Source organism: Amblyomma maculatum, chromosome 1 (assembly GCF_055883805.1).
Source record: "Amblyomma maculatum isolate TAMU_Amacu chromosome 1, ASM5588380v1, whole genome shotgun sequence".
Taxonomy (NCBI): Eukaryota; Metazoa; Arthropoda; class Arachnida; order Ixodida; family Ixodidae; genus Amblyomma; species Amblyomma maculatum.
This window is the reverse complement of record NC_139344.1, coordinates 477535057-477560364: the sequence shown is the minus strand read 5'-3', so window position 1 is coordinate 477560364 and position 25308 is coordinate 477535057. Positions and strand designations below refer to the sequence as shown.

The following is a 25308-nucleotide window of genomic DNA, read 5'->3' as shown; positions in this document are numbered from 1 at the left end:
TCTTGGAGTATGTATGTTACTAACATTATATTGTCAGCAAACAGGACGTTAGGTTTCCTAAAACGCCATCTTCATCATACTCCCGAACACGTAAAGTTATTAGCCTACAAATCATTCGTCAGGTCCAAACTAGAATTTGCATCGCCCACTTGGAATCCTAATCAAGCTTACCTCATTAGTGCCCTAGAATGTATTCAAAATCGTGCCGCTCGTTTTATTAATTCATCGTATTCATATGACAAGCGTTTCCTCCTTAAAAACAGAATCCGGATTATCCCTCTTATTGCTCCGTCATCGCATTGCTAGCCTATCTTTATTTCACAAACTTTTTCACAGCCCATACGCGCATCGCATCTTAAATTCTTCCCCCCGCACGCATATCCCATCGCACCAGCCATCAGCTACAAGTTACTCGTCCGCGTTCACGTGCCGTCACGTTTTCCAGTTCCTTTTTTCCTCGAACAGCTGCAGACTGCCTTCCGGATAACATTGCTCTCATCACTTGCACACCCCAGTTCATCGAAAATTCAAAACTTTCCTGTTAATTTGATTATGTATTTTTTGCTCTTGCCACCCCTATTTGACACCCATTTTTAGGGGCCTTTAAGGTAATGAAATAATATGCCTCAACATCCAGCCTTCAATGCAACACATGGTAATACGGGAGAACATTGCTATCAAATAAATAGCTCGTCGGTGCTGTACCGGGCTACAAAAAGGGCCGTAAAACAAGATAATATTACCATTCAATTAGGATCTTAGTCTGGGCCCCCAGTTGGCTCATAGATTAAAAAAAAATAACACATAGCGAAGAAACCGGACACAAAAAGAAGACAACACAAAAGACGGGACAGCGCCCGTCCCGTCATGTGTGTGGTCTTCTTGGGCCCGGTTTCTTCGCTATGTGTTATTTTTTTTGTAAATAGTACCATATCTTTGCACGTTTCCTTCGAAAACAGCGCACAGTCGAGGCTAGAAGGGCATTGACGAAATGGATGCAGAAGAGGCAGCACCAGATGAGTTGATGTATTCATAGATGACGAGTTCACATACAAAAAAAGAAAATACGGAAAATTTTGTTCGCTTCCCTGCCACTCTTTGCATATCGCCTAGTGAACTTCTCCTCGACATCTGCCCCGGGCTATCAACATTCCCGTTGTCTGAAACAAATTTGGAATGAACGAAGGAATTTGTAATACAACATTTTGGGCGAGTTGGAAGTGGCAGACTGTACACGAAATTAAGCACTGACGAACCTGTAGCGTGTTTAAAACCTGAGAACACTTACATCTATTTTGTGTATACAGGCTTCTTTCAATGCAATACAACACTCAGTGATTTGCAGCAGCACTAATTCAGTTCTTGAAGTTATTAACAAAACCTTTGCCGAGGTGAGACCATACATGGATTAGTTAATTATTTCATTGTACGTAGTTTATAGAAACTCTTCGACACAAATACGCAATCTTCCTTCTTCTTGTTAATAAATGTTTACTTATTGTCATTATGATTAGTTTCACCAGAAAGATGTTACTACACTGTAATCGAATTTCAACACTCACAAATTAGAGTGATGGCAAAGTACATATCACCAGCAAATAGTCAATAGGCTTCGATTCCACACTTTTGGCTTTTTGAAAACACTGCTAAAATGCAGACTTACGTTCACATTTGGGCATCCGTCCCACCCAGTCACCGTTCTGACAAACGGTGCTAAAGGCGCCATCGAGGAGATAGCCGTTGTCGCACCTGAAGTTGATGAAGGTCCCCTCTGTGAATTCAGTCTTGTTCGAATGCCTGAATTCATCAACCTGAAGGTGCGGTCCGGGCTCGAAACGCGTGCAGTTGTACTCTGCGCAAAATGACGGGAAAATAGCGATATCATGCGTCTACTCAAGTTCCGGAATGCCGGCATTAAATTGCACCCCACTGACGCTGCCCTTCAGTTCAGTTCAGGCGTTCAGTCGTGTCTGACTCTCGTGACCCTATGGACCATGTCACGCCACGCTTTCCGGTCTCTCACTATCTTCCTAACATCACATAACTTCATCTGCAGTGCCTCGAGGATGCCATCTAACCATCGCGTTCGCTGCCTACCCCTTCTCCGGCAACCCTCAACCTGAGGGTTTTCTTGGCAGGAAATACTGGAGTAAAGGCAAATAAAAATAAGTTTAACAACGAAGATTTCGATGCGAAATCTATTGCACTCGTATAGACTCTAATATCGCAAGCCAAGAGGCTTAAGAAAGCGCTCATATAATAAAGGCAACTTTATGTACTTAGGAAAGCACGCGCAAAACCAGCAAAAAACAATAGGATGGAAGCAAATCTCGAAGAACGAGGTCAGAAAAATGGGCGAAAAATGTTTGAAGAAATTCATTCTAAAGGCAACCTGAAATAGGAGACGAAGTGGAAGCGCTCTTGTCGTTCCTTGTTTGTTCCACTTCCTCCGGTGCTACGCGCTGCTGTAATATAAGGTGTATCAGTGATACGGAAGACGACCTACTTGGTCGAATCTTGACAAAGGACAAGGAACTCATAATCACCATCAGCTTGACTATACCCACTTCAGTGCGAAGGCCTCTTCCATATTTCTCCAATTAACCCGGTCCTGTGCTAGCTGCATCCACTTGACCCCTGCGAACTTCTTAATCTCATCCGCCCAACTAACTTTCCGCCGCCCCCTGCTACGCTTTCCTTCCCTTGGAATCCAGTTTGGAATCCAGCGACCATCGGTTATCCTCTCTTCGCACTACATGTCCTGCCGATGTACATTTCTTCTTCTTAATTTCCACTAGAATGTCGGTAACTTGAGTTATTTCTCTGACACACTGTGCACGCTTTCTATCTTTTAATGTTACCCCTACCAATTTTCGTTCCATAGCCCTCTGTGTTGTCCTCCACTTAAGTAGAACCCTTTTGGTTAGCCTCCACGTTTCAGCCCCATAGGTGAGTACAGGTAAGATGCAACTGTTGTATACTATCCTCTTGAGCGACTCCGGTAAGCTGCTAGTCATAATCTGCGAGTACTTGCCAAATGCGCTCCATCCCCATCTTATTCTTCTTATTATTTCCTTTTCATGGTCCGGATCCGCGGCTACTAACTGCCCTAAGTAGACATATTCGCCTACTACTTGCAGTGCTTTGCTACCTAACGTTAACTGCTGTTCCTTCCCGAAGCTGTTGAACACTACCTTAGTCTTCTGCATATTTATTTTTAAGCCTACCTGTCTAGGTCTTCAATCATTATTTGCAGTTCATCCCCCGAGTTGCTTATCAAGGCAATGTCATCAGCAAATCGCAGATTACTGAGGTATTCTCCATCTACCCTTATCCCTAACTGTTTCCATTCCAAGTCTCTGAATACTTCCTCTAAACAAGCTGTGAATAGTACTGGGGTGATTGTGTCTCCTTGCCTAACACCTTTCTTTATGGGAATTTTGTTACTTTCTTTATGCAGAACTATGGTTGCTGTGCAGCCACTATATATATCTTCCAGCACTTTCACGTACGGCTCGTATACCCTCTGATTTCGCAATGCCTGTATCACCGCCGAGGTTTCAACTGAGTCAAATGCTTCTTCGTAATCAATACATGCTATGTATAAGGGCAGGTTATATTCCGAGCATTTTTCTATCACCTGATTGATGGTATGGATATGATCGATAGTAGAGTACCGTTTCCGAAACCCTGCTTTATCTTTTGCTTGATTGCAGTCTAAGGTTGTCCTGATGCTATTAGCGATTACCTTAGTAAATACCTTATACGTAACAGACAGTAAGCTGATTGGCCTGTAATTTTTAGGCTCCTTAGAGTCCCCTTTCTTGTGAATGAGGATAATGTTTGCATTCTTCCATGGTTCAGGTACCGTCGATGACAACAGGCACTGCGTACACAGGGTGTCCAGTTTTTCTAGCAAGATATCCCCCCGTCCTTCAGCAAATCTGTAGTTATCTGATCCTTTCCAGCTGATTTCCCCCTTTTGATAGTTTCTAGTGCTTTCCTGATCTCGTCCTTCGTCACTGGTGGAACGTCTGACTGTTTTTCCCTACCGCCAATCTCATTACGGTCCTGACTACTTTGGCTACTGTAGAGATCTGTATAGAACTCCTTGGCTACTTTGACTATCTTTTCCAAATTAGTGCTGACGTTGCCCGCCTTGTCCATTATCGCATACATCTGGGCCCGCTTGCACAAACGATCTTAAGACTGTCTTAGCTAAGTCCAGACTTAACTGGAGTCTTAAGGATAGGCCGCTAGCATGGCTGCTTAAGACTGGAGCCAAGACTGGGCTTTAGTCTTGACTTGAATAAGTCGCTTGTACGATTACGACTCTAGGCCGCCTTAGTTAAGACACAAGGACGCCCGGTACCTAAGTCGAGAAATTAGAAAATACAGAGATGCGCTGGCCCTGTCTTCGCGGTAAGATGTAAACATTCGGTCAATCTTGCACTGTTTAATATCCGTACCACTGCTTTTTGCGGCTTAAGATTGTGTTACGAGGAAAAATACCCCAAGTGGTTGCTGAGGGCGTTCAGGGAAGCCCCTCTGGTGACCCACGAGCCGAACGGAAGCGTGCGGCTTGTTTAAGTCTGGACCGTTTAAGTCTGGACTTAGCTCCAACTTTATCGTGCAAGCCGGCCCTGGTTTTTCCTATGCCCAATTTATTCTTTACCGCTTTAAGGCTTCCCCCGTTCTTTACAGCATGCTCAATTTTCTCCATGTTATACTTCCTTATATCGGCCACCTTGCCCTTATTAATTAGCTTTGATATCTCGGCCAATTCGATCTGGTCTGTTGGATTGGAAGCTTTCATTCTCTGGCATTTCTTAATCAAATCTCTTGTCTCCTTAGACAGCTTACCGGTATTCTCTCTAACTATCCTACCGCCTACTTCTACCGCGCACTCAGTAATGATATCTCTGAAATTATTGTTCCTTGCCTCTAGGGTAATGTCGCCATCCTCAGTTAGAGCTGAATACCTATTCTGTAGCGAGATCCTGAACTCTTCTGCCCTCCCCCTCACCACTAATTCGTTGATGGGTTTCTTTCTTACTAATCTGTTGCGTTCCTTCTTCAGATTTAGGCTCATTCGGGACCTCACCATCCTGTGGTCACTGCATCGCACTTTCCCGATTACCTCTACATCTTGAATAATGGCGGGGGTTGAACACATTATGAAGTCGATTTCATTTTTAGTCTCTCCGTTAGGACTTTTCAATGTCCATTTCCGGTTCTTCCGTTTGCTCAAGAAGGTATTCATGATTCGTAAGTTATTGCGCTCTGCAAACTCAACTAGTAACTCCCCCCTGCTATTCCTAGAACCAATGCCATAGTCACCTACTGCCTGGTCTCCTGCCTGTTTCTTCCCTACCTCGGCATTGAAGTCGCCCTTTAGTACAGTATACTGCGTCTTTACTTTTCGCATTGCCGATTCTAGATCTTCATAGAAGCTTTCAACTGCCTGGTCATCATAACTACATGTAGGTGCATAGGCTTGTACAACCTTCAGTTTATACCGCTTATTAGGCCTAATTACGATGCCTGCAACCCTCTCAGTAATACTATAGAGTTCATCTATATTACCCGCTATATACTTATTGACAAGAAAACCTACTCCTAGTTGTCGCCTCTCTGGTAAACCTCGATAACACAGTACATGCCCATTCTTCAGTATAGTATATGCCTCATTCGGCCTGCTAACCTCACTAAGCCCTATGACATCCCAATTTGTGCCCTCTAGTTCCTCTAACAGCACTGCTAAACTAGCTTCACTAGCTAGGGTTCTAGCATTAAACGTTGCCAGGGTCAGTTTCCAATGGCGGCCTGTCCAGCGGAGCCAGGCTTTCTTAGCACCCCCTGCTGCGTCACAGGTCTGACCGCCGCCGTGGTCAGTTGTTCCGCAGCCGCTGGTGACTGAGGGCCGGGGTTTTATGGAGCTTATCTTAGGAGGTTGCGGCCAATTACTGCACCAGGGTGGCCAACTCCTGTTCTGGTAAGGGAGTGCTTTGCCGGATCTGTTCACCGGCATCAGGTCGCACCCCAAACCTGTTTATGCAATTCCGTCGACACGCGTTTTTTTTCATCCGGTGGAGAATTGCGCGACACCGGGATTTGAGCCCCGGTCCTCTTGCATGCAGGGCGGATGTTCTGCCGCTACGCCACCGCTGCACCCCTTATGCTTCCTTATATCGGCCACCTTGCGCTTATTCATTAGCTTTGATATCTCGGCCAATTCTGTCTGGTCTGTTGAACTGGAACCTTTCATACGCTGGCGTTTCTTAATCAAATATTTCGTCTCCTTAGGCTGCTTACCGGTATCATCTCTAAAGATCCTACCGCCTACTTCTACAGCGCACTCAGTAATGATATATCTGAAGTCATTGTTCATTGCTTCTAGGGTAATGTCGGCATCCTCAGTTGGAGCTGAATATCTATTCTGTAGCGAGATTCTGAGCTCTTCTGCCCTCCCCCTCACCGCTAATTCGTTGCTGGGTTTCTTTCTTGCTAATCTGTTGCGTTCCTTCTTCAGATTTAGGCTAAATCGGGACCTCACCATCCTGTGGTCACTACATTGCATTTTGCCGATTACCTCTATATCTTGCATAATGGCGGGGTTGAAGACACTATGAAGTCAATTTTATTTTTAGTCTCCCTGTTAGGATGTTTCCATGTCCATTTCCGGTTCTTCCGTTTGCTGAAGAAGGTATTCATGATTCCTAAGTTATTGCGCTCTGCAAACTCAACTAGTAACTCCCCCCTGCTATTCCTAGAACCAATGCCATATTCGTGTACTGCCTGGTCTCCTGCCTGCTTTTTCCCTACCTTGGAATTAAAGTCGTACATTGGTACAGTATACTGCGTCTTTACTTTTCGCAGTGCCGATTCTACATCTTCATAATTACATGTAGGTGCATAGGCCTGTACAACCTTCAGTTTATACCGCTTATTAGGCCTAATTACGATGTCTGCCACCCTCTCAATAATACTATAGAATTCATCTATATTGACCGTTATATATTTATTGACAAGGAAACGTACTCCTAGTTCTCGCCTCTCGGGTAAACCTCGATAACACAGGACATGCCCATCCTTCAGTACAGTATATGCCTACCCTCTACTTCCTCTAACAGCGCTGCTAAGCTAGCTTCACTAGCTAGGGTTCTGGCGTTACACGTTGCCAGGGTCAGTTTCCAATGCCGGTCTGTCCAGCGGAGCCAGGAATTCTTAGCACCCCCTGCTGCGTCAGAGGTCTGACTGTCGCCTAGGTCAGTTGTTCCGCAACCGCTGATAACTGAGGGCCGGTGTTTTATGGAACTAATCATGAGAGGTTGCGGCCAATTACTGCACCAGGGTGGCCAACTCCTATTCTGGTAAGGGACTGCGTTGCCGGAGGTGTCGCACCCGAAGCCTGTTTATGCAATTCCATCGACACGCGAATTTTTTTTTGATCAGGTGGAGAATTGCATGGCACCGGGATTTGAGCCCCGGTCCTCTTGCATGCGAGGCGGATGTTCTACCACTACTCCACCGCTGCACCACTGCACTTCGCACCGCTGCACAAGGAACTATATATGCATAACTTTTTTTCATAGGTTAGTTGGTCCATTACTATGTGAACAAACTCCAGAGCAAATGAAGTAGCCCGAAGGCGAAAAGAAAAAGGTTGCACACAGACAATGGGAGATGAAACAGTCAAAGCATAGACCACTCACCGACGCATGTGGGTATTTCATCATCCCACGCACCGTCCTCTTCGCAAAACAGCTGATCGGAGCCATTCACACGTAAGCCTCGGTCACAGGTGATGAAAGCGATGTCACCATACGCGAAGAACTCACCGCCAGTCTTCTCGCCGGACACTTCGCCTTGAAGCACTTGAAAATTGTCACAAGATTGACTGGCTGCAAAAAGAAAGATTAAAACTCCAACTGAAAGGTACGGAAGTTCGTGTCCAGATACGTTTGAACGCAGCGGAGAAGAAAACATTTTAAATGAAGAAAAGCGTAATGTCAAAAATCGATCCACCAAAAATACCCAGCGACGAACGAAAATTATTTAAACAGCTCGTAAACATGCTGACTGGCCGTCCACCATTGAGAGCTTCACAAAAGGAAAATATCTAATAGATAACCTCCTCTAAAAAGCCGTTAAACACAATAGCTGATATAAAAGGCTGCTTTTTCTTCCATACACTAATGTAACTGTGGTATTGCGAAAGGTTATCAATGCTGCGGAACTAACTCACCTCGGCCACACTCTCTCCGCTAACCCTTGCCACTGTAATAAGGTATTAAATGCGCGTTCCGCCAGCTACCGCAGGGCATTTCTTTTTTTCCGTATAAAGCCGTTCCTGTCTGAGCTATGCTGTCTTGCCTAAAACACGACGTAATGGCGACTAGGATGGCGAGTCTACGCCGGTATTACGCCCACTGAAGACTTTCGGCACAAAAGAACTGCAGCATCCACAACAGCGGGAACGCCTTTGCCATGACTAGGTTTTCGGGCGAGCATTTTGATGATTGTACGACTTTTGTCTGAAGAGCGATTAGAAGCGTGTTAACAAGGTTCCGGAAGACTTAAAAGTAGACGTCGAACCGAAAACTTCTCAAGTCGCTGACCGGCGTCGAAGGGACGCTCGTATCGCTGCAGTCTCCGAAGTCACGGGCGAAATTTCACCGCCGGTCACACGAACTAAAGCCACATCGGCCGAGACGCCTTGCTCAGACAGGCGATTTCGACTAGTTCTTGGATCACTCACTGCGCGACCGATTAGTATCCGGGTGGCAGCGCGTCGACATCCAACGGCATTTATTTACCGAAGATTGACAGCAGCGGAAGCGAAGCTAGCGTATTTGGCTTACGCTCTCCTGTCTACGTAGGTTAGTCCGCGCCTTAAAAAATTCGCACTTTTGCTCACTTCACGTTTTCTGCTCTACCGCTGCTGCCACTAGAACTCGCCTCCTTGTTTTTCTGTATCCTGTTCCCATGTCGACTGTAGGGACCTGTTCCCCATGCAATGAAGCTGTTAGTTCAGATGAAGTGTCTCTGTCACGTAGTGAATGAAGAAACCTTTTTCACATCGGAACATGTGCTGGCTTATCATAGAAACAGTAAGAAAAAATCCGAATCAGCTAAACAAAAGTGGACTTTCTATGTGTGCAAAGGTGCAGAAATATATACTGAATGCTGAAGCGGGAAGTCGTCAGCTGATGAACTGAAATAAAGTCAATTTTAGCGTCTAAAGTTGGATGAGTTGCTGCCGCTCAAGGAGACCGTTCCAAGCATTGAGCGGTCGGTAAACGAATTTCTGATAAGTATGGCGAGATGTTGGCCGCGCAAGAAAATGACACGAAAGAAATCCGGAAAAGGCTTCAAGATCTTGAACAAAACTCCCAGGCCAGTAATGATGCGACAAAGAAGCTAGAGGCGGACCTGAATGAGCTGTAGTGAAGAAACTGCTGGTTAAACCTAGAAATTCACGATGTTAGTGCTACTGACGATGAAAATTTGCTTGCGAAAGTGAATTCTGTTGCCGCTTTGATTGAGGTTCCTGAACGTAATGAAAACGACGTCACTGCCTTTCATCGCCTTCCATGCAAAGCTACATTGTTGGTATAATTGGTCGGTATCTATGGCAATCTGTTCGAGACCAGTGGCTGGACTCAAAGACCAGAGAAAAGAAATCCAAGCTGTTCTTTCAGGAAAATATGACCAGTCAAAACCGGCAACTACTTCGAGAGGCTAAAGACTGCGCAAATTCATGTGTATGTCTCGTTTATTCTTGGTTTTTCATCTTCTAATCGCTTTATTTTTCAAGAATACATTAAAAAAAACACACATTTTTAAACCTGCTTTTGTTAGCGGCTAAACATTTAACTTCCGGCACTGCTTTGGAGAGCGAGCTTCTAAAAGTGCACAGTTTATATTTTGCTACGGGTCGACTCATCGAAGATGAGACAGAAGTGTGTATGCGCTGGCATGTGCTTGGGGCTCGACTACCTAACAATGGTCTGTGTTTCGACGTCTGATACGCCTTGTGCTTGTGCCCAGTTCCGTGCGAGTGTATCAGTGTTTACGTGGTGTGAACGCCTCCTGCCGCGTAACATCTTGGTGGAGGTGAGGACTTTCCCACCCTCCGCGTCCTGCTTTATTGCTCCACGGAGCCGGCACTTTTACCATGACTCGACCCAGCGACTCGCGAAGCCCCACTACCCCTATATTCATGGTCATGGCTCATCGCCGTGATCTCGACATCTTTTCCGGTGCCTCCACTGACCATGTTGACAAATGGCTATCGACTGACGAACATGTCAGTACCCAGACTAGGTGGAACCCCACCGTAATGCTGGCAAACTTAATTTTCTATTTGTCAGCACTACGAGACAATGGTACGACACCCACGAGGAGGAGTTAACAAATTTGAGAAATCTTCAAAGAAAAGCTTCGCGCTCTCTTCGGACCGCCAGAAGCTGTGCAGCTCGCAGCCGTAAAACATTTTGAGTCGCGTACGCAGTCTCCAACTGAAAGCTAAGTCACCTACATCCGAGACGTGCTCGCATTATGTAACCAGGTCGACACCGCCATGACGGAATCTGCAAAGGTGGGCCACATCTTAAAAGGCATCCCGGACGACTCTTTCCATTTGCTCGTCTGCTAGGGCTCTGATACAGTGCCCTCATCAACGAGTGCCGTCTCTTCGAGCAGGTAAAAAGCCAGCGCATATTTTCACAATTTCAAGGCCTTCCCCATGTGATGGACATCACATCTTCGTGTGTTGCGCAGCAGCCAGTAACTAGCCCACATTCAACATCACGGACGCTGTTATCCGAATCTTTCGCCGCAAAATGGAGGCCAGTGCACCTGCGCCACCTCAATCCACCCTTTGCCTGATGTGTCTGGCCGTTGTACGTGAAGAACTTGAGAACTCGGACGCCAATATCTACAGCGCGATAAACGGGAAAAGAGAGAAAACATATAACGACAAACACAGCGCTGACTGACAAAGGATTTTTTATTGGTTGTCCAGCCGGTATATATACCCCACTGGAAGGCAGATATAGAAACCAAGGCATACAGATCATGAGTACACATGAAATTCACACTACTACAGGGTCGCATCAACATTCGCATTCGAGATATTTCATAATGCTGTTCATTTGATAATGCCACAGATGGTGCACTTATACAATATTCCGAGAGCCTCGCTATCATTTGGGCTTCCACCACCTTCCTAATCAACTGATCACGATGACTTCTTAATATTATACACTCATTGTACAAAGGTTTGCAGGCACTCCTATCGTCACCTTCGTCACCTTCCTCGCAGCTGCTGCAGTGTTTAGCTACATGACCGGTAATAGGGACAGGCTAACGTTATAACAACGTTCTTTTAAATTTTCGTTAATACATCGGCCAGTCTGGTCGATGTAACGCTTCCCACATGATAGCGGCAGGGAATCGTCACCAACTCGCCCAACAACTGACCTTGGAGAACTTGGACCTCTCGGCTGCTGGTTATTGTCTCGCACACCCCCGCGTCCGGCCACTACGACAACTATTTTCCGTCCCCGAGCCCAGTATTATCGTAGCTATCGAAACCCAGCAGAGTGGCGGGCACCTGATAATTGCCCAATATGCTTCAACTGTTCCTGTGTCGGCCACAGTTCCCAGTATTGCCGCAACACCTGGTCTCGAAATCCGTGCAAGGAGTTTTGCTATAACAATCGCCCAGAAGAACCGCCCCGTTTTTCGTCCCGACCACAGTCTGCCCAGACAAATTCGGCCAACAATTTTGCCAGCTCCCGCCCACGTCGATCTTCCCACTCCCGTTCGCCACGAGCTCCTCGTTTTTAATCCTCGCAGCCCCCTCGATCATCGGCTGCTGCCTCATACGGCCGATCTGACTTGGAAAACTAGATGATGCAGCTCCATGAGGTGATGCTGCATCCACGACCCAGCCCGCAAATACTCTACAGACTTCCCGTTTGAACAAAATAGACGTTTGTGTTGGTGTTCCCGTGCGTGCGCTTGTAGACACTGGAGCGCATATATCCATTATGACTTCGAACCTTCGTCGTTGTTTACACAAAGGTCTCACGCCGGCTCGGTCTCGGGAGCGTGTCGTGGACGGCGGAATGGTTGGTGTTGCTGGCCATGACCTCCCGGTAGAGCTCACTGTTTTGAACCCTTGTGACCACGACCTCATTCTCTGCCTCGACTTCCTATCAGAACACTCTGCCCTGATCGACTGCTCACGAGTTATCCTGCACCTAGATCTTCCAGTCATCGATCCTGAACCAATGCATTCTTCTCCCCGCCGGTATTTGCCTGACCAAGTTTCTCTGCTCTCACTAACGTCCTCATTCGTTACCTTGCGTCCTACCTCATCTGTCCCCGATAGTGACCACTTAGTTGCGCCTAATGCTGATCTCTTGTTGCGCAGCAACGTTGCACTTCCCCATACCGTCGCTACAGACAAGGGGAACTATGTGTCACTGCCGCTGATCAACTTCAGCTATTCAGTTCAAGTGCTTCCGCCTAGCATATGCGTGGCGACATTCTCACTTCTTGGCTCCTGTCAAGTTGCCCCATTGGACACTGAGCATGCCCCAGCTTCTGCAGACCCAGGCGACCACCTTTTTCCGACTGACGCGATCATGGCAATGATGCCCTCTGATTTGCGCTCGCCCAATCTAGTCAGCTGCGTGCGCTTCTCGAGTCATATTCCGACATCTTCTACTTTCATAACAGCGCCCTCGGTCAAGCTCTGACTGTGACCCATCGCATGGACTTCAGTGATGCTCCTCCTATTCGCTGCCGACCATACCGGGTCTCTCATGCAGAACGACAAATAATCCAAGCAGAAGTGGCCAAAATGCCAGATAAGAACGTTATTGAGCCCTCTCACTGTCCCTGTGCTTCGCCCGTCGTCCCGGTCAAGAATAAAGATGGCTCGTGGTGCTTCTGTGTAGATTACCATCACCTGACTAAGATTACTAAAAAAGATGTCAATCCGCTTCCTCGAATTGACGATGCCCTGGATTGCCTCTACGGAGCCGAATTCTACTCCTCCATAGACCTGCGATCTGGCTAATGGCTAATTGCAGTGGATGATCAGGACCGGGAGAAGACTGCGTTTGTCACTCAATGCATGATGGACTCCTTGCTTCAAGGATTTAAATGGCCCACTTGTATGTGCTACTTAGACGATGTTATTGTGTTTTCACCCACGTTTTCTTCCCACATGGCCGACCTCTCTAAAGTGTTGTCACCCTTCCGTCATGCCGGGCTACACCGTAACTCTTCAAAATGCCGTTTCGCCCGTCATCAGCTGAACATATTAGGCCACGTTGTCGATGCTGTGGGGGTTCGTCTTGAACCACACAAGATCCGAGCTGTGACGGACTTCCCGGTACCTTGTTCGAGCAATGGTTTCCGAAGGTTTTTAGGGCTTTGTTCCAACTTTTGTAGGTTCAATCATTATTTTGCCAACATTGCAAAGCCGCTCATAGATCTTAAAAAGGATGTAAATCTTTTTAAGATCGGCATTTCATCAACCCATAACAGAGCCAGATCTTTTCGGTATAATTTCCAGCCTACAGCACAACAAATCGGCTGGAATTGATGGGATATTTATCAGCGACCTTTCCAGAAACTTTCAAAGCTTAAAGTGTGTCCTCCTCTTTATGCTAAATAGTATCATTGAAAGTGGCTGCCTACCACACTCTCTCAAACAAGCATGTGTTATTCCACTTTACAAGGGTGACAAAAGGAATGATATTTCGAACTATCGCCCAATTTCTATCGTGTCATGTATCTACTATGTCAGCATTTTTGCTGAGGCATAATTTGCTCAGCCCGCATCAATACGGATTTGTTGCTGGTTCTGGTACCCAAACATTATTAGAAAAAATGCCTGAATCTATTCATTCTAATTTTGATAGAAATGAAGTGGCATTTGGTCTTTTTCTTGATGTTAAGAAGGCGTTTAATTCTGTACACCACGACATTCTATGTGAAAAGTTGTATTGCTATGGGTTTCGTGGTCCTTTTCAAATGTTACTAAGAAATTTTTTGTCTCAGCGATCCCAAATGGTGGAACTTGGACCTGTGCAAAGCAGTATTATAGACTTACATAGTGGTGTTCCTCAGGGATCCATCTTATCACCTCTCTTATTTAATCTCTATGTTAATGACCTTCCCAGTGTTATAACTTCATCACAGATTTATCAATATGCTGATGACACCCTCCTCATCTCAGCTAATGCAGACTTTTCGTGCGCACTCCGACAACTTCAAGAGGATGCCACCAAACTATATGATTGGTTTCAATGTATTTTGATTGAAATAAATCCCCAAAAAACTCAACTAGTGTGCTTTCGCAATGCACACAAACCAATTCCGAAAAACGCAGCGGTTGGTTTGCACAGCTCCAGGTGCACTGCATGTTCTTGCTGCCCCATTACATGTGTTCCGACCGTGAAATATCTTGGCATTTACATGGACAGCGATTTATCATGGAACACACACATGGCGCACCTCAGTAGGAAGCTTAGAGGCGTCGCATGCTTGCTCTATGCTCTAAGGGCCTACCTGCCGTTTGCCATAAGACGTTTAATTGCATAGTCCTTGGGATATTCTTTGCTGAGATATGGCATGTGCTGTTTCTTTAACTGTTCTGAAACATGGAAAAATAGAATAAACCGTATTCTCAAGAATATGGCTAAGAGTGTAATCTATTCAACACCCCATAAACTGCAAAGTGTATTCCTTTCTTCAGGTCTGCCATCCTTTGACACTGTGTTCAAACAAATCACTGTAATTAGATATTTCTGGAACACCGAATTTAGGTTGCCTAATGTTAAACTATTCCACTACGAAACATTCCTAGATATTTCGTGCCTACAGTGCGAACTCATTTTGGTATGTCTGTGAGGTCATATTATATCCCATGTATATTCAATGAGCTGCCTGATGACGTTTTCAACTTGAACACTCGCAGGCAGTTACGGGGTGCTATTGCCGAGCTTGAGCAGCTCTAGTTCATGCTGTTTTCATCCACAAAAAAAAATAATTCTGTGATTTGGTAACAGAGGTTGTTGCTGCTGCCGGACGGCGCCCTACAAGCCCAATTGCGGCTTTGGCGTGTCCGCGTCCTGTATTGTTTCATTGAAGTGAATAAAGTATTATTATTATTATTATTATTATTATTATTATTATTACTATTATTATTATTATTATTACTTGGGGCAAAAGTCGAGCTTTTGCCCAGCTTGTAAGAAAGCGTACCACCGCGTTGGTCTTGACACACTTGACACACTCCTACAGAAGTCCGTACTGATGCCAGTGGCTATGGCATCGGAGCCATCCTTTCCCAGCGCCAATCCAGAACTCATCGTGTAATTGCTTATACCAGTCGCCTCCTGACGTATTCAGAGAAGTACTTCATTACAGAACGATAGTGTTTGACCCTGGTCTGGGCTGCTGGAAAATATCAATCCTACCTATGCGGTAGGCCATTCACAGTTGTCACCGATCATGACGCGCTGTGCTGGCTTTCTTCTCTGAAGGATCCTATTGGTCGCCTCGGGCGTTGGGCGTTACGACTCCAAGAATATGACTACGCTGTGCTCTACAAGTCCTGTCCGTTGCACAGAGATGCCGACTGCCTCTCTCGATACCCTGTTGCCCAGCCTGATACTCCCACGAGCGCATGCGCCGTTGACCTGTTCTCTCTGTCACCATTTACAACAATTGGCGATAGAACAGCGTCCGGATGCGCAGCTTCTCTCCCTCATTGATCGCCTAACGTCCGCCAACGCCGACCCTTCACTGCACCGCTGTGCTCTCGTTGAAGCATTTTATACCGTCGGAATGTTCAGCCCACTAGTCCCGACCTTCTCCTAGTAGTTCCCAAGCACTTAAGAAGAGTTGTTCTCCACGAACTCCGTGGTCGCCCGACTGCTGGCCATCTGGGCGTTACTCTCACGTATGATCACATCCGTCGTCAGTTATTCTCGCCTGGCCTCTACCGCTCAGTCCGCCATTACGTTGGTGCTTGCAATGAGTGTCAGCGTCGAAAGCGTCCTGCGTCTGCTTCCGCTGGCTTTCTTCAGCCCATCGACATCCCTCCGGAGCCATGCTACAGTGTCGGCTTGGACCTCCTCTGACCTTTTCCAGGTAGGCTTGAAAATCAGTATGCAGAAGACTAAGGTAATGTTCAACAGCCTCGGGAAGGAACAGCAGTTTACATTAGGTAGCGAAATACTGGAAGTAGTAGGCCAATATGTCTACTTAGGACAGGTAGTAACCGCAGATCCGGACCATGAAAAGGAAACAACAAGAAGAATAAGATTGGGATGGAGCGCATTTGGCAAGCACTCGCAGATTATGACTAGCAGCTTACCGGTATCGCTCAAGAGGAAAGTATACAACAGTTGCATCCTGCCTGTACTCACCTATGGGGCTGAAACGTGGAGGCTAACCAAGAGAGTTCTACATAAGTTGAGGACAACCCAGAGGGCTATGGAACGAAAAATGGTAGGGGTAACATTAAGAGATAGAAAGCGTACAGAGTGGGTCAGAGAAATAACTCAAGTTACCGACATTCTAGTGGAAATTAAGAAGAAGAAATGGACATGGGCAGGACATGTAGTCCGAAGAGAGGATAACCGATGGTCGCTGAGGGTAACAAACTGGATTCCAAGGGAAGGAAAGCGTAGCAGGGGGCGGCTGAAAGTTAGGTGGGTGGATGAGATTAAGAAGTTCGCAGGGGTCAAGTGGATGCAGCTAGCACAGAACCGGGTTAGGTGGAGAAATATGGGAGAGGTCTTCGCCCTGCAGTGGGTATAATCAGGCTGTTGATGATGATGATGATAACCTTTTCCGGATTCCGCTTCTGGCAATAGATGGGTTGCGTATCCACAAGTTACGCCACCCTATACGCGATAACGCACGCGCTCCCCACGAGTACTGCTGCTAATGTCGCCGACTTTTTGCTTCCCGACGTCATTCTACATCATGTAGTTCCCCGCCAACTGCTCACTGGCCGTGGCCGCACATTCCTTTCAGCAGATGTGGGCGACATTCTTCGTGCGTGCTCAACTAAACACAAGCTGACGATCGCTTACCACCCACAAACTAATGACCTCACTGAGCGGCTCAATCGCACTCTTACTGACATGCTCGCCATGTAAGTCTCCTCTGATGACTGGGATGTCGCCCTCCCATACTTTACATTTCCATAGAACCCATCCCGTCACGACACTACCGGCTACTCTCGGTTTTACCTCTTGTACGGCCGTGAGCCTCAACTGCTGCTTGACTCTTTCAAACATCTGGTCCCCACCAGTCTGAATAAGCCCGTGAAGCCCGTGCCTATCATGCTCGCTCTCGCTTGCCAGCTTCCCAAGCTTCCCAACAAGAGCACTACAACAGCCGCCTCCTCGACAGCTCCTTCTTACGTGGGTCCCTTGTGCTGCTCTTGGTACGTTCTCACGCATTGGGCTCTCGGAAAAGCTTCTTTTTCGCTATGTGGGCCCATATAGTTTTCTGCGCCAAGTATCAGCCGTCACCTACGAGGTTGAACCTGCGTTCCCCGAGAGGACTTTCCGTACCGTACGGTCTGAGATTGTTCATGTATCGCGCTCTAAGCCCTACAACGTACCTTGTGCCAACACTCGCTAAACAGCACAGCGACGGTGCTTCTGCACCCGGGGGTCATGCTACGGGTCGACTCATCGAAGATAAGACAAGTGTGTGTGCGCTGGCGTGTGCTTGGGGCCCGAGTCCCTAACAGTGGCCTGTGCTTCGACGTTTGATACGCCTTGTGCTTGTGTCCAGTTTCGTGCGAGTGTATCAGTGTTTATATGATGAGAACGCCTCCTACCACGTAACAGTATATTAGAGCTCATCATTATATAACTAACAGCAAGACGTGACGCCAGCGGCAGCCATTTTACAACAACCAGACTTTTGCGGGATAATGTTAACCTTTTTACATTATTTCAAAAAAGCCTGGCCCATGTCCAGCGGGTTCAAATACATGAGTGATATCGCGCTAGGACGATCAAATACAATCAGTGGCATTCTTTGCGCAAATTTGAACTTACGTCTGCACATGGGTCTGCGATGTGTCCAAGTTCCGTGAGCACCGCAGCGAATTTCCGGCTCGCCTTCCAAATAGTAACCGTCGATGCAGGCGTAGCTGATTGCAGAATTCGGAGGGCAGCATTCGCCTTGGTACGGTTCATTTTCCAGGGTGATATAACGGTTTCCGTTCAATGAAACGCCTGGGTCCTTGCAGTAGGTGTCTGACCGTAAAACAGAAAGGGAGGACGTCCTTACCAGGCAATCTTATTAGTTACGTTAGGTGCGCTCACTACAAAAACAACATTAAAGGCAGAATTTATTTGAGCTGTTGCGTCATGCAAAAATGCGACAGGTTGAGATTTTAGTGCTTGCAAGAAAATAAACTTAACCTCAATGTTAAAAAATTAAGCTTACATACTTAGGACTTCCTATGTGCTTGAAGGAGAATACTGAAACGAGCAATATGCTGCTGTGACGGCCCCACGCTTCTTCGGGTTGCGTACGCCACCACGTGACCTGTATCTTTCTGCCTCTTCAATTCTCCACTCCTACTTTGACGTTAGGTCACGCAGTGCGTTGAGGTGCTAGCATCCAACGTGGCGTCAGATCGTTGCTAAATGGGCAACTATAGTTTTATGACACCACTCGCTGCAGAAAGCGGCTGCGTCACAACAAAAATACAAAAAAAGAGGTCCTCTGGTGCCACATTAATGTCCTTTAGTGAGTTTGTGCGCTGGCGCCACCTTTGACACCGCTAACCGCTACAACACCACCAGGAAGCTTTTTACCTGAAAGGATTACTGAGAATTTTGCCTTCAGAAAGAGCGTATGAAGGGCGTTCAAAATTATTCAATGAGCTTTTTTTTTCTTTCGAAAAGTGTGAAACATACGCTGGTGTGGTCACTTCAGGTGAATTGTGCGTGAGATAAGTGGTTACGGACGTAATTTACCAATGGTAAGATGAGTAACCCCCTAACGTTAAAACAATAGATTTATTTTTGACTTCAAGGGCAAACATTTATACTGCCATAATGAAGGCCGTCAATATAAAAAGGCGAGTCTCCTATTTAGTTTTCTTTATTTATTATTTTGAATATAAGTAACGGGCTCCAAAATAAAAAGACATTAGAAATCTTGGTTCGCTGGCTTTCATAAGTCACTCATCTGTGAAGGGGTGGGTCCCTGCTCCTAGTACTGTAGCCAAAATATTTTAAATATCTGTTATGTAATCAAATGCAGAAATTGTGTCTGTGTTTGATACAGAACAATACGACTCCATTTTACAAACGTACAATGCGTGAAAACTAACTAAAGGATCTTTAATTCCCATCTTTAACAGTTCATATTTGGAGTTACCGTGCATATTAAGAAATTAAAAAGAAGCATCTCAGGTTTCATGTTGACAGCCTTCAATTTCACAATATTAGATTGCTCCTTGAAATTAACAACAAACAGTTTGATCAGTTAATTTTACTTTATTAATCGTTTCATTATTAATCTTTTAGGCTTCATATTGTCCGCCTTGCCGTAAAATCAACCTGAAGTCATAGTCGTGTTGGAAACCAATGGGGCACTAAGCGCCGCTTCGGAAAAGTTGGACAGTTTCGCGCAGCTGCTATGGAGGGTTAATGACGTATGTTGGTAAAACGCAGTCGTCAGTGGCCTACAATGGAATGGAGCAGGTTATGGATTTCTTCATTGTTAAGAAATTCCGTATTCAAAACCTGGGTCTTCATGCCTGTGAGCTCTTTGAATTTTCCAGCCGCATTTCTGCAGTCACCTGAGACGATGTAGTGTCGGAGCATCCGAAGGTATTCCGCGGCCTGGAATGCGTCAGACAAAGGTATCATGAGGTCGTCAAGAATGGAGTTACCCCTGCACTACAAGCAATTCCTCGGGTCTCACAAGCATTGCTACGACCACCAAACATTTACCAAGAATTTGCCTACCAGCAGCCAAAGGAACCCCTGCTCAGGCCAGAAGTGCCAAACCCGTCCTTGGCAGGGGTTTATCTATTTGAGTACAGTGGCAATATGAGGCCGACCATTCGCCTGGCATGCAAAAGAATCATAGTTCGATTCTCGGTGCCACACTATTTTCCACCGGGTCAAAAACAAAAATACGCGTGCTGATGGAATTGCATAAAAACAGTAGAATTTGTCGGGCTAGTTGGTTCATAGACCAATGCAATAAAAAGCTGCGCTAACAAGACACGGACGAAGGAAAGGCAGAACGCACACAAACGTTTGTGTGTGTCCTGCCTTTCCTTCGTCCGTATCTTATTAGCGCAGCTTTTTACTGCATAAAAACAGGTTTGGTGTGCGACCTGATGCTGGTGAACATCTCCGGCAACGCACTCCCTCACCAGAACAGGAGTTGACCACCCTGGTGCAGTAATTGGCCACAACCTCCCTACACAAAACCTACAAAACCCCGGCCCTTAGTCACCAGCGACTGCGCAGCAACTGACCACAGTGACAGTCAGACATGTGACGTAGCGGGGAGTGCTAAGAATTTCTGGCTCCGAGGACAGGCCGCTATTATAAACTGACCCTGGCAACGTCTAACTAATTGGATCTCAAGGGAACGTAATCGTAGTAGGGGGCGGCAGAAAATCAAGTGGGTGAATAAGATTAAGAAATTCGCAGGGGTGAAATGGACGCAGCTAGCACAGGACCGGAATAATTGGAGAAAAATGAGAGGGGCCTTCACCCGGCAGTGGATGTAGTACAGTTGATGAAGATTATGGCAATTTCTATGTATTAGCATACAATGCGTTCTCTAACTTTCCTGAAGTTGAGCTTACCGATATCGCTAAAGAGGAAAGGATACAACAGGGCATCTTACCTGTACTTACCTCTGGGGCTGAAACCTGAAAGCTAACAAAGAGGGTTCTGCTTAAGTTGGAGACAACGCAGATGGCTATGGAAAGAAACATGGTAGGGATAACGTTGGGAGATAGGAAACGTGCAGAGTGAGTCAGAGAAATAACTCAGGTCACTGACATTCTAATCGAAATCAAGAAGAAGAAATGGGCATGGACAGGACATGTAGCGCGAAGAAATTGTAACCGATGGCAGCTTGGGGCAACAAACTGGATTCCAAGGGCAGGAAAGCGTAGCAGGGGGCAGCAAAATATTAGTTGGGCGGATGAGGTTAAGACGTTCGCAGGGGTCAAGTGGATGCTGCTCGCACAGAACCGGATTAATGGAGGAATGTTGGAGAGGCCTTCGCCCTCCAGTGGGTATAGTCAGGCTGATGATGATGATGATGAGTAGCCTCGAGATACTGATGCATAAACTGTCAAGCAGCATTGGATAGCATGTTTCCCAGGCATGGCATTCCCCTGGAAATCAGCAGTAACAACGGCCCATAATTCACATATAAGGAATTTCGACAATTCGGCGAGAACTATGACTGCCAACCTATAGCATCAAGCCCTCGCTTTTCCCTCTCTAATGGTCTAGCAGAGAAAGGAGTGCAAGTTGTGAGATGCATTCTCAAGCAGACATCGGACTCTAGTGAAGATTTCTGGCTTGGCTTGCCGAGTTACAGGTCTGCACCAATGGAAAGCAGCCGATGTCGAATCGAGCTGCTCATGGGAAGGCGCCCTAGGTCCAGACTCTCAGACTGCCCCGTATGTCCCTGCCCGGGCGTTCACACGCAAGCAGAACTGCAGAGAGGAAGGCAACTGCGTCCCCTGCAAACTGGTGACGTGGTGCGGCTGAGCGAGCATAGACAGTGGTGGGCTCGGTGGCTGTGCCACAACACGGTATAAACCATCCTTCTTCGCCATGCAGGTTTTCTCGCCGACGTTTATCTGCGTCATGCTCCCTGCAGCCTTTTGTGGTTTCTGGGGTACGGCAAATGAACGTGCGCCCATGCGCAGTGCAAATGGAGGGAAATTCTGCGCTGCACCTACAAACGCCCCACGCCTGTGCTACCGGCTCAAGCAAACTGGACCCTCGATTCCGACTGGAAGGTCACATCGTCAGCGACCACATTCCACGGACAGTCTTTAAAAGAGCAACAACCGACGTCAGCACTGTGGGCTCGGTGGCTGTGCCACAACACAGTCTAAACCGCCCGTCTTCGCCATGCAGGTTGGTAACTATCACAGTTTATTCTCAAAGCAAACTAGCAACTACTTTTTGGTACAGCTCCCGAGCCCCCAGTGTTGCGTCGTTATCAGTGTCGAGTGCCTTAATGTTGCTCGGGCTCTCCTACTGCTGTGCGGTGACATTGAGAGAAACTCTTGTCTCGATAAGCTCGACGCTATCCTTAGCGAACTAAAGAAGATGTATTCTGGCCAGGTCGAGTTAGTGAACGAAGTGCAGGGGCTTAAGGGTCAATTGCTCTCAATGGACCAGAAAATGGCTAATCTGACCATACGCCTCACTGCTCTAGAAACCCACTGCTGATAATAATCTACACTGCGCTCAGATCTAGAGGCAATTCAGACGACAGCAACCGAGACTGCTCGCCTAGTTGGTGTACTAGAGGATCGCCTTGACGACGCGGAAAACCGCTCCCGACACAACAACCTAATCTTCTATGGTCTGCCTGATACCGAAACATACTCTGAAACATACTCACATTTCGAGGACCTAATAATTCGTCACTGCTTAGAACACCTCGACGCCCAAATGACATAGAACGTGCCCATCGCCTCGAACGTCACTCCGAAGACCGACAACGCCCGGTCATCCTTAAATTTACATCCTTCGAAACTAAAAAATCAGTTCTTTCCAAAGTTCAGGCATGGTGCTAGCGCACAAGGAGGACACACACGGCGGGTAGACGGACAGGACAAATGCTAGACTAACAACTGAAGTTTATTCCGGGCAAAACACATTTATACTTTTTTTTATCCTCCTTAACATGCTCCGCTTGTGCCGCCTTCAATTTCAATCGCGTCAGAAGTGATAAAACCGACTTAAAAACGCCACGTTTACAGAATGCACTGAGAAGATTAAATTCGATAAACCTGAAATCCAAAGGGGACGAAGAGCATGAGGAATACGGTGCGAAAAGACCTTACAGAACCAAAATATAAACACAAAATAAAACCGTTGTGGCGAAAAAACCTTCAAAAGGTGACGTGAAAGCTAAAACGAGCATGTGTAAAGGCATGCCGAGGTGACGTTAGATGAACGAGACAAAACAACCATAAAAATATAAAAAGTACACCGCGATAACCCAGCAACAATTAGATGAGACAGACAAAATAACCATCTTCAAATCAAACTAGCGCACTTCAAAACAAAGACACAGGAAGAGAACGACAACACAGCGCTGACTTCAACTGGTTTTTATTTGAGAGTGAAACAATATATATGTACGAAAAGTGGGCGTGAAAGAATTGATAACTGCTGAGATTGCACGTGGCGTAAAATACCGAACGCAAAGTTAAAAGGCGCACGATAACAAGATAGGTCAAAGCAAGGCAGAACGGCAGGGCTATAAAAAATAAAGAAGCGAAAAACGGGGAGGCATGTAGGTAAAAACAGTTTAATATGGCACGATCCGCAGATACATAAACTAAAATCGAAAAAAGGCCAAAAGGGGCATTAAGAGCGATAAAAGCCAAAGCGGGCATTACGAGCGATAAAAAACAAAAAAGGGCATTAAGAGCGATAAAAGAATCAAAAGGACAATTAAGAGCATTACAAGACCAAAAGGGCATTAAAAACAGAATACCTAAAACAACCAAGGCCAGGCCGCTAGAGGCGGAGGAGTGTACCCGGAATCTAAACATTAAAACTACTGTGCGTCTGGTTCAAATATTCCAACTCGCTTTTAGTCAGGGCTATTGAGGGTGCGCTAACACAATTTTGACCTAGCTTTAGAATGTGAGCGGCTTCTATGATTTCACGTGTGAACTGATGTGCATTTCTCGCAATGACAGTGCAATTATGAAGGGATGGCTCACAGGGCTGAGAAGGACATTTTAGGCAGTGAACACCTAGGTTTCTTTTCGTAGTATTGTAAACACTGTTTGAGTGTTCCATAAGTCGTTCGTTTAGGCAACGCCCGGTTTGCCCCACGTAGGCCTTGCCACAGCTCAGGGCAATCTTATAGACGACACCAACTTGGCAGGGAACGAAAGGTGCCTGGTGCCTAACAGGGCAGGCTGGCTTTCGCACAGCCGGGGCATTGACTCTGCGGCAAAGCTTGGAAAGCTTGTCAGGCGCCGAGAACACAACACGGACGCCTGCCTTTTGCGCAATCCGTTTGAGCCCGTGGGAAATAGTATGAAGGTAAGGCACCACAGCAACCTTGTGTTGATGTTCAGGAGCAGCTCTCACTTGACCCCTTTTAAGCTTCTGCAAGAGGGAGTCCGCTACTGAGGTCAGCAAATGCTCAAGGTAGCCAGCATTGATCAGCCGCTGAGTTTGCTCATCGATGCTCCGGCCCATAGAGTGTACACAGGACTTCATTAGGGCATTTGTGAAACAAAGGTTCACAATGCCCCTCTTAACGATCTTAGAATGGGCTGAACTGTAGGGCAACAAGGACTTGCCCCCTCTCGGCTGGTACTACCAGCACAGGTGGTCATCTGCCCTGGATAGCCTTAAATCAAGAAAGCGTAAAGCTTCCTTATCCGGTACCTCATGGGTCAAAACAAGGGGAGAGAGGCACTGTTCAAAGAGAGAAAGCGCTTCTGAAACCGAGCTCTCAAAAGTACATTCGTTACTAGCCAAAAGGATTAAGTAGTCATCGACGAATCTGAAAATCTTCACAGCGGCTGACGAAGATAGCTGCTGTTCTAATAGTCGGTCATGACACCATTGATGTTCTAATGCCTTTTTCAGTCGATATTAAGAATCTTTACTATTCACTTCCACACGACAAGCTTCTTTTGTGTGTTGAAAGTTGTATCGATGCGTTCGGATCCGTTACCTTCCAGAATTCTTGTGGCATCTCGGTGACCGGCTTCTTGGAACTTTTGACAGTTTACCTTAGCTCAACTTTCGTTTCATGGGATGAAAGCATTTTTATTCAAAAGAGCGGAGTGGGCATTCGCTCCCGCATTGCTCCAAAATTAAGTGATATATATCTCGCCCATCATGACCGACTATTAGAACAGCAGCTATCTTCGTCAGCTGCTGTGAAGATGTTCAGATTCGTCGATGACTACTTAATCCTTTTGGCTAGTAACGAATGTACTTTTCAGAGCTCAGTTTCAGAAGTGCTTTCTCGCTTTGAACAGTG

The 25308-nt window shown here is 46.4% G+C and overlaps 1 protein-coding gene and 1 pseudogene across 3 annotated transcripts in view; one reads left to right on the top strand and one right to left on the bottom strand.

Moving 5' to 3' along the window:
* The window catches only part of LOC146210046 (complement factor B-like), a 455586-nt gene that overhangs the window by 376763 nt on the left and 53515 nt on the right, over positions 1 to 25308 (bottom strand). For 2 of the 3 annotated variants that reach the window (XM_084606869.1, XM_084606879.1), the window contains exons 4-6: positions 18114 to 18314; positions 7716 to 7904; positions 1664 to 1852 (exon numbers count right to left, since the gene is read on the bottom strand). In XM_084606869.1, coding sequence (XP_084462995.1) covers positions 1664 to 1852; positions 7716 to 7904; positions 18114 to 18314 — 579 coding nt within the window. The remainder of the gene's footprint in view (positions 1 to 1663; positions 1853 to 7715; positions 7905 to 18113; positions 18315 to 25308) is intronic. The other variant, XM_084606887.1, reaches the window with a different exon arrangement.
* Positions 21888 to 22748, top strand: LOC146210048 (uncharacterized; annotated as a pseudogene).